This window comes from Aethalodelphis obliquidens, unplaced genomic scaffold (assembly GCF_003676395.1).
Source record: "Aethalodelphis obliquidens isolate GAN/ISIS:26980383/991018 unplaced genomic scaffold, ASM367639v1 scaffold31, whole genome shotgun sequence".
Taxonomy (NCBI): Eukaryota; Metazoa; Chordata; class Mammalia; order Artiodactyla; family Delphinidae; genus Aethalodelphis; species Aethalodelphis obliquidens.
Window position 1 is genome coordinate 14,665,472 of NW_020837975.1, and position 9,145 is coordinate 14,674,616.

Consider the following 9,145-nt stretch of genomic DNA (forward strand, 5'->3'; position numbering starts at 1 on the left):
TACCCGGCCCAGAAATAAAACAGCCTTTCCCGCCAGACCTCAGTTTTCCTTGGAAAACTAGAAGCAGCAACAGTGGCTTACCTCTGGTGATCCTTTCAGGGGTTCAGACTTGGTGGAGTCCATGGCTTCCCCCCAGGACCACAAGGAGAAAGGCAAGTTACTGATCACGTAGTTGCTGTCCACATATAGCTCCCGAAACTGGTGAGAGCAGAAGGACCAAAATCTGTAAAAGGGCCTAGCAGACCTGGCCAATTATGTGGTCTTCAGTGGTTGAAAGCACACGTGACTTCTCAACCCTGTTCAGCTAAAGGAAGGTTTTGCTGCAGAGGTCAACCGTAGCCAGGGACACAACCCCACCAGGGAAGCTGCTACTTAGGGGCTGAGTGAGAGATCTCAAGAAGGTTGGGGATTGGAAGCGAGAGCTAAGACTATTCCCCCAACATTATCACCACCACCAACTCTGGGGTTTCTTGATAACCAGGGCCTGCTGCACTTGCCTGATAACACTTGTCCTCTCATCATCATAGATCTTTCAACCACCCCAACACACAATTTCACTTCATTCTTTCCAATTCCCTTGTCTCCTAAGTGGAGAACTTTTAAGAGAAGGGAAGGGATAACCCATTCTGATATCCATTCTTAAACAACCTGGCTTACCACAGACAGGAGTGAAGGCTGGCAGAGGAGTAGGCTGAACAGGGATGTCTGTCCAGGAGGAGATCAGGGTCCTGGGAGATGGAAGGTGTTATATGTGTTTAGTTTCCTGGAGGGGTTGCTTATGAGGTGTTTATGATGTGGTTGCCTGTGAGGTAAATAATGGATGTATACATACAGACTTTTTTCCTGGTATGTAATTATTAGTCATTCATTCTTTGTGTATAGTACATTTACATACGTTTTAAAGTTAGACTTAGCAATATTCCCCTTTATATTTTCTTGGTTTTTGTCATGTCTAAGCCAACCCCACTCCTAAATTATGGATTATTCTCCAGTAGATGTTTAATCGATTTGGAATGTATCTTTATGTAGGATGTGTAATAGGAACTAACTTGATTTTTTTCCCCTCCTGAATGGATAGGGAGTTGTTTCAAGTTATTTGCTTTGAGAAGTCACCCTCATCATATACTAAGATCTACATATACATTGATCTGTTTCTGGACTGTCTTCTGTTTTATTATCTGTTTATTCCTGAGCCAACACCACAGTATTTTAATCATTATACTTTTATGGTATGTTTTGATCTCTGGTCCCTGCTTCCTGAAGCACACTTTTTTCTTGGCCTCTATCACCTAATACTTGTCTATTTTTCTTTCTACTTCTCTGGCTACTCCTCAGTCTCCTCCACAGATTCTCTCTTTCTGCTCATCCCCTAAACATTAGTGTCTTCAGGATCCTTGCTCATTTTCATTCTATACAGCTTCCCTGGGTGATCTTATCCACTCCCATGCTGATGACTCTCAAATACATATTTCTGTTCCCAATGGTGTTCCTAAATATCTCTTCACTGTCCAATGGAACAGCAAACCTATCAAAAACTGAACTCATCTTTTCTCCTTACCTACACCCCAGTAAAGCTGGTCCTCCTCTGGTGTTCCCTCCTTCACTGAATGGCACAACTGGTCATAGAGTTGCTGAAGTAAAAAACCTGCTTGTCTTCTTGACAGTCTCTCTCTACCCCTCCTCCTCTTCCTGGGCTCAACCACCATGCTCACTGGACCTCCTAAATATCTCTGGGGTTCACCCAGTTCTCTCCACCCCACTGTGACTACCCTAGTTCAGGCCTCTTTCACCATCTTTTCTGTGAGATATTATGGAAAAAACCCGAACGAACTTTTTGGCCAACCCAATCGTTGGGTAATTCCAGTTGCTAGCTCTAACTGGTATCCCTGCCTCCTCCTTTATCCTGTCTGTAATCTAGACCCAGTGTAGAGATTAAATTTATAAAATGTAAATGTAATTATGTCACTCCCCTACTTAAATCTTTCAAAGGTTCCCCCACTCCCCTACGGGATCAAGTTCAAACGCTTTAACGTGGCTTATAAAGCCCTGCCATGATCTGGCTCCTGTTTGTCCATCACAGCCTTAACTCTTCATAAGCTGAACTCTTTTTAATTCCTTGAATAGAGGATGCTCTTGTATCTCAAGGTCTTGTTAAAAAACAAAGTTCAACTGAAGATTTGAAGATCTAATTGGCTTTATTTAACAGTTCATGAATCAGGCAGCATCCTATCTAGTAAATACGAAGGCACTCTGAGGGGCTGTTCAAAATGCAAGACTTTTATAGAAGGGGGGGGTAGGATAAGGAGGTTGTAAGCAAAAGGAAAGAAAGGATTAGGGGGAATGTTGGGGGACTTATCTTGCAGATTACCTCACTAGCGCTGACTAGGAAATTCCAGACTGGTTAGTTTAAAATTCCACTCCAGGAGAAGCTGAAACTGCTACTAGGTTAGGAAATGAGTCTTGGTGAGATTTAGCACAAGTGAATCCGTTTGGGGGTTGTTTCTTTCTAACAGTCTCCAGGACCACCAGGCCCTCCTCTTTACCTTTACTCATCCTACAGGTCTCAGTTTCCTCCGGGACCACCCCTCACTCCCACCCCCTCTAGGTTAGGCGCTCCTGTTCTTCGCGTCCGCTGCCCATGTATGCCTTACTATATAATTCATCACATTGCATTGAATCCATTAGGCATTGAACACTTTGCGGACAGCGCCTGCCTCTGGCTTCTTCGCTTTAGAGTCTCCAGCACCTAGGACAGGGCCTGGCACGAAGTAGGTGCGCAGCGAATACGGAACGCAGGAGAGAACGGATGCATGCGGGCGGGTGTCCTTTGGAAGGCAGCGCTAAGTGGCTGAGAACCCATGGTTTCCCTGTAGGAGAAGGGTTCAGCGGACTTGCCGGACGGTGTTAAGAAGGAGAGCGCAGAGCTCAATTCCCCACCCAGCCCAGCCTCCGCCACACTGACGCGGCGCCCCGCCCACTTTCCGGCAACGGAACCGGAAGTGGAGGCCGGGTTTCCCATGAGGCTGCGCGGGGCGCCTATTCAAACCGCACGGAGAGTGGGGAGGAGGTCATGATGGCGGCCCCAGAGCCGGAAGTGCAGGCCCCGGCCGCAGTCTCTGGTAAGGCGTGGGGTCCGGAGCTCGAGGAGTCTGTTTCCTCCCTACCGCTGCTCCCTCCAGTCACTTAGCCCCTGGCCCCTTCTCTGGCCTGTCTTCCTTGTCCCCATTTCCCGGCGTCCCTCCCAGTTCTGACTCGGCGCCGTTGACTCCATCGCCCCCAAGGCCCTGGATTCCATTGGTTCACCCCCCTTTTCGCAACGGGTTCTGGGCCCTGCTTGACTACACTTTCTCTCAACTGGTTTTCCCAGATCAGGGCCTCCACTTTCTGAGCAGAGCCCCAGTCGCTGCCTCCGAAATCCTCCACCCGTTCCCCACAAATCCCGCCGTCACTTCACCTTAGGCAACTGGGATCCGGAACCTCCGCGCCACCGCCCACAGGGGAGTTTGCGGAGGGAATCTGCATGTGTCGGGGTGTCGCCTCCGCAGTGGTGGCCGATGTCGCCACAAGGGAATGAGAAGACTGGCTTTGGCCTTTTAAGTTTTTCATTTTTCTCTCTTGTCCCCCTGTGCACCTACCAGATTTGGAGTGGTGTGAGAAGTCGGAGGAAACCCACGACCCCCAGATAGAACTTGAGACCATCTCCCCCCAGGAACCTCCCAACCCTTCGGAGCCCCTTCGCCCCAGAGTCTGCGTGGTGCCAGTGGTGTTTCCCGGGCCTGTCAGCCAGGAAGGGTGCTGTCGGTTTACTTGTGAACTTCTGAAGCATATCATGTACCAACGCCAGCAACTCCCTCTGCCCTACGAACAGCTTAAGCACTTCTACCGAAAACCTCCCCAGGTGGGCACAGGCTTTGGGAGAAAATTGGTGGGGAGACTTTGTGGCTATTAGATGGTGGGCAGGTAAAAAGGGCGTCTAAGGAATCTTCAGGCCTGTCAGCCTAAGCAGCTGTAAGGGATGTTTCAGCCCTATGGCTTCTGTCCCTTTCTACCCACTCTGGTCTTTTTTTTTTTTTTGCGGTGCGCCGGCCTCTCACTGTTGTGGCCTCTCCCGTTGCAGAGCACAGGCTCCAGACGCGCAGGCCCAGCGGCCATGGCTAACGGGCCTAGCCGCTCCGCGGCATATGGGATCCTCCCGGACCAGGGCACGAACCCATGTCCCCTGCATCGGCAGGCAGACTCTCAACCACTGCGCCACCAGGGAAGCCCCCTTTCTACCCACTCTAGTCTTGATAGTCTAACCCTTCCTGCTTTTCCTCTTGTTTTCTTTTTCTGAAACTCCTATTGTGTGTTGCATTTGGACTTCATGAACTGATCCTTTAATTTAATTTAAATAATTAATTAATTTATTTTTTTGCGGTATGCGGGCCTCTCACTGTTGTGGCCTCTCCCGTTGCGGAGCACAGGCTCCGGACGCGCAGGCTCAGCGGCCATGGCCCACGGGCCCAGCCGCTCCGCGACATGTGGGATCTTCCCGGACCGGGGCACGAACCCGTGTCCCTTGCATCGGCAGGTGGACTCTCAACCACTGCGCCACCAGGGAAGACCTGATCCTTTAATTTTAGTGTCTTTTCTGTCCATATCCTCATCTCTTTGTTTCTATGTTATATTTTCTGTGGGTTTATAATAAACTTCCTTGAGTTTATATTCTAACACTTATATCAGTTTTTTTTCTTTTTTGGCAGTCATAGTCTTAAGAGCTTTTTCTTAATTTTTACATGTTCCTTTTAAATTGCATCCTGTTGTTTCCTGTCTGTATGAACTTCTCTTACCTGTGGACGTTAATTATTGTATTTTTGAAGCTTTTCTCTGTCGCTTGCAGTGTCTCCGTTTCTTCCAGATTCCTTTTCCTATTTATTTGTTTTTGTCTCTTTCATGTTAGAGGCTTTTATTTGGTGTCTGATAAATATTTAAGAATAAGTCATTGAAAGTTCTGTGTGCATGGCTGGGCCTCTGAGCTAGCTGGTAGCCTTGAAGGATATTGGGTGAGAAAGTAATGGTAGTGATAACAGGAAAGAAGATTGGTCTAATAAAGGTGATTCTGGAGTGGTCTTCCAGTTAAACATGGCAAATTGAACACATGCTTATCTGTGCTCCCATCTGAAATACTACTAAATCAGAGAAATAGGAAGAAAGGAAAGAAAGAGAGAAAGAGGACTTCCAAAACATTCTGTCTGGGTGGAGGAAATTGGCAGGTGATCTAAGGGTCCTTGCACAGGTGTTCCCTCAGTCCCCATGTGTTCACTTTTGTCTTCTGTGGTGCTTAAGTGGACAATTCCTGGGCCTTTATGGGCTTCTGCATTGTGAATCATTTCAAACTTCTCAGGGGAGTCCCCTCTGTCAGTACTTGGTATTCAGCTCTTTCGAACTCTTCCGTCTGCTTTCTCTCTTCCAGAAATTTGTTGCTGCCTTTGGACACTGTTGTCTATTTTCCAGTTCTTTTTTTTGCAATTTATTTATTTATTTATTTTTGGCTGTGTTGAGTCTTTGTTGCTGTGCGCCGGCTTTCTCTAGTTTCGGCGAGTGGGGGCTGCTCTTTGTTGCGGTGCGCGGGCTTCTCATTGCAGTGGCTTCTCTTTTTGCGGAGCACTGGCTCTAGGCGTGAAGACTTCAGTAGTTGTGGCACGCGGTCTCAGTAGTTGTGGCTTTGGGCTCTAGAGTGCAGGCCCAGTAGTTGTGGCGCACAGGCTTAGTTGCTCCCGGCATGTGGGATCTTCCTGGGCCAGGGCTTGAACCCGTGTTCCCTGCGTTGGCAGGCGGATTCTTAACCACTGTGCCACCAGGGAAGTCCCTTCCAGTTCTTTTTGCCCTTGGGAGTCCTCTTTCTCTCCCCTCCCTTCCTGTCTCCCTCCATTCCCTCTTTCCTTCCTGCCTTCCTTCCTTCCTCCCTCCCTCCCTCCATCCCTCCCTTCCTTCCATTTGCCATGTTTAACTGGAGGATGAACTCCAGAATTTATTAGACCAAATAATCCTCAGTCTTGTTATCACTCTCAGCACAGCAAAAATTTGCCACCTACCGTGCCACCACATCTCCTTGAGTATTTTAGTTGCTAATTTCTGGATGCCTCCTGCTTCAGAACACTGTCTTTGCTGTTCTAAGTGTGGAAGAATTATGATTTTGTACAAAGAACGTAGTTTCCTTTTTGATACATTACCCTCTGATAAAACCCAGTGTCTTGCCTGTGGCAGTTCACTGAACTGGAAATCCAGTCCCATAAATCTGCTCCATCCCAGAGGGTTCTTCAAAGGTCATTAGCTTTCCCCTACCTTGCAGAACTTCTCTGTCACCATTCTTTGTCCTCACAGGCAGAGGAAGTGGTGAAGAAGAAACCTCGGGCCACTGCCGAGGTGAGCAGCAGGAAATGCCAACAAACACTGGCAGAACTGGAGAGCGTCCTCAGCCACCTGGAGGGTCTCTTTGCCAGGACACTAGTACCACGAGTGCTGATCCTCCTTGGGGGCAATGCCCTCAGTCCCAAGGAGTTCTATGAACTTGACTTGTCCCGCTTGGTCCCCAACAGCATGGACCCGAGCCTGAGCACAGCAGCTTGTTTGCGCCGCCTCTTCCGAGCCATTTTCATGGCTGATGCCTTCAGTGAGCTGCAGGTTCCTCCACTCATGGGCACCACTGTCATGGCACAGGGTCACCGCGACTGTGGAGAAGACTGGTTTCGACCCAAGCTCAACTATAGAGTGCCCAGCCGGGGCCACAAATTGACTGTGACCCTGTCCTGTGGCCGACCCGCCATCCCAGCTACAGCCTGGGAGGATTACATTTGGTTCCAGGCACCAGTGACACTGAAGGGTTTCCACGAGTGAATGGGAATGCTCATCGTGAACACAATGGCTAAATTATCTTTCCCCCTGTGGCACCAAGTCACCCATCTCTTGCTTGGAGCTAGTTAATTCCTGGCGAGAGGAAGGTTCTCTCCTTCTGGCTGCCTGCCTCCCTTAGACTTCCCGGGGGGCTGATGGTATGGTTAGGGCTGTAATAATCATCACTGAACAAGCATCTATTTGAATCAAAGGCTGATTTTCCCAGAGGGTTCTGGGTCAGGTGTTTCTTTTGGGGGTTGGAAAGCAAACATGGGCCCATAGACGGACACCCCTATGGAGGTGACCCTTTTCTGCTTTTTGCTGTGGCCTTTCAGAATTTTTACCAGGGACATAATGTGGATATGACTCATGAACTTAAATATAAAATGTATGGATTAATGTTACATTTTCCTGAAACTCTTTTAGCTTAAAGAGACTTTCCAGGCTTGAGGTTAGAGTATTTTATCTTCCCCCTTGGCCTCTTATGCTTTGGGCTTCCATGATTTTTTTTTACTAATGATTCTTTCTCTTCATCAGCCCCAGGCCAATCTGGGAAGTTAAGTGACTTGGCCAAGGTTCTATAACAGTTCGATATCAGAGCTGGGGCAAGAGTTCTCATCAGCTAACTCCTAGCCCGATGTTCTTTGCTTGCCACGTGAGTATGTGTACCCAGAGCAGAGGTCACATGGGGGAAGGGAGCTGAGAAAAGAAAACCGAGAGAGTCTTTGCAAAGCCTGATTGAACCGTAGGCTAAGGCACCAAGGCTGCCCTGCAGGCTCACTTCCCTGAGGCCAGATGTCCCTTCTGGAATTCTGCCCTGCCTCTCTCCATTGCAGTTGCATGGTGGCTGCCGGCAGTTACTGTTGGCAGTATTGTCCTCAGGCAAACCCTGCTCTCCTGCCTGTGGCTGTCCTTCCTCGGCTACATTTCTGGCTTGGCCATCCTGAGCCTTACTGTTGTCCTCTCCAGCCTGATGCTGTCCTGTCCACTAAGCACTGAGGCCCTTTGTCCCTGCGAACACCTGCTTATTTCTTGGAAGCAAGTTGAAGACAGAATCCTCATCCTGCTGGTGTTGGAGATAGGGGTGTGTGTTTGGGAGTGTGTGTGTGTGTGTATGTATGTGTAAATGGGGGCAATATATACTATTTTTTACGTTTTAAGAAGAATGTTTTATGTTTTATATTTTAAGAAAATAGTTTATATTTTATAGTAGATTTTAAGCACTTTACATACATTATCTAATCTAATAACCTTGAAAAGTTCATATTATAGTCCCCGTTTTATAGATGATGCTTGGGGAGATTGGGGAGGTTGAATAACTTGCATAAGATAAGTGTCGAAACCTGGATTCATGAGATTGAATATCTTGCATAAGTGTCAAAACCTGGATTCAAACCCAGTCCAGCTGGCTCGAGGCTCACTGCTTTACACTGCTGTACACCCTGTGTGATTTTACTCTGAGCTAATTAAACAGGGTTTGCCCTACTGAAGGTGGTAGAATTGGAAAGCAGCAGGACTTCCGTCTCTGGCTTCAGATTGTGTTTCGTGACATGGAACCTGCCATTTATTGGTGCGGAGTAAGTATGGAATCAATGCAAACAAAAGGTTTGAGATCTTTTCTGTGCTGTGTCCACTTGAAGCATATTCCACCAGCTGGACTTTGCTGGTTTTGTGTCTGATATTACCTTACAGAAGAGGAGCAGGGCCATATCTCCCACTTGGGAAGGGACAGGCTAAGGGGTCTGCCTAAAGGGAGGGAGAGTTTTGAACAAGTTATAAATTGTTTTGAGATGTAAGACACATTAAGCCAAGTCAGATCCCTCAAGTACTACTTTTAAAAGCCTTCATAAACAATGTCTAGGCAATCAAAACAAAGTAATTATTCAGGTAATTTAGACAGTTCTCTGTCGGGTTGGCATTGGGGACAGGTCATTCTGATTTCATGAGTCCTCCAAAGGAATCCAGAAATTAAAATATCAGTTAATAATTTTATCAATAAATCCCATCTCCTTCTCTGACAACAAGCCTGCTGAAGCACCTGTTTATCTCTTTTTAAAAATTTATTTATTTTTGGCTGCATTGGGTCTTTGTTGCTGAGCACGGGTTTTCTCTAGTTGTGGCGAGCAGGGCTACTCCTCGTTGTGGTGTGCGGGCTTCTCATCGCGGGGCCTTCTCTTTGTTGCGGAGCATGGGCTCTAGGTGCGCGGGCTTCAGTAGTTGTGGCTCGCGGGCTCTATTGCGCAGGCTCAGTAGTTGTGGCGCACGGGCTTAG

At 47.8% G+C, this 9,145-nt stretch overlaps 1 protein-coding gene across 1 annotated transcript; it reads left to right on the forward strand.

Moving 5' to 3' along the window:
* The first annotated feature begins 3,011 nt into the window (after positions 1 to 3,011).
* MAD2L1BP (MAD2L1 binding protein) lies at positions 3,012 to 8,891 on the forward strand. Its single transcript, XM_027127369.1, has 3 exons — positions 3,012 to 3,119; positions 3,639 to 3,898; positions 6,364 to 8,891. The coding sequence occupies exons 1-3, from the start codon at positions 3,071 to 3,073 to the stop codon at positions 6,874 to 6,876; spliced, it is 822 nt and encodes a 273-aa protein (XP_026983170.1). The 5' UTR covers positions 3,012 to 3,070; the 3' UTR covers positions 6,877 to 8,891.
* Positions 8,892 to 9,145: the final 254 nt, after the last annotated feature.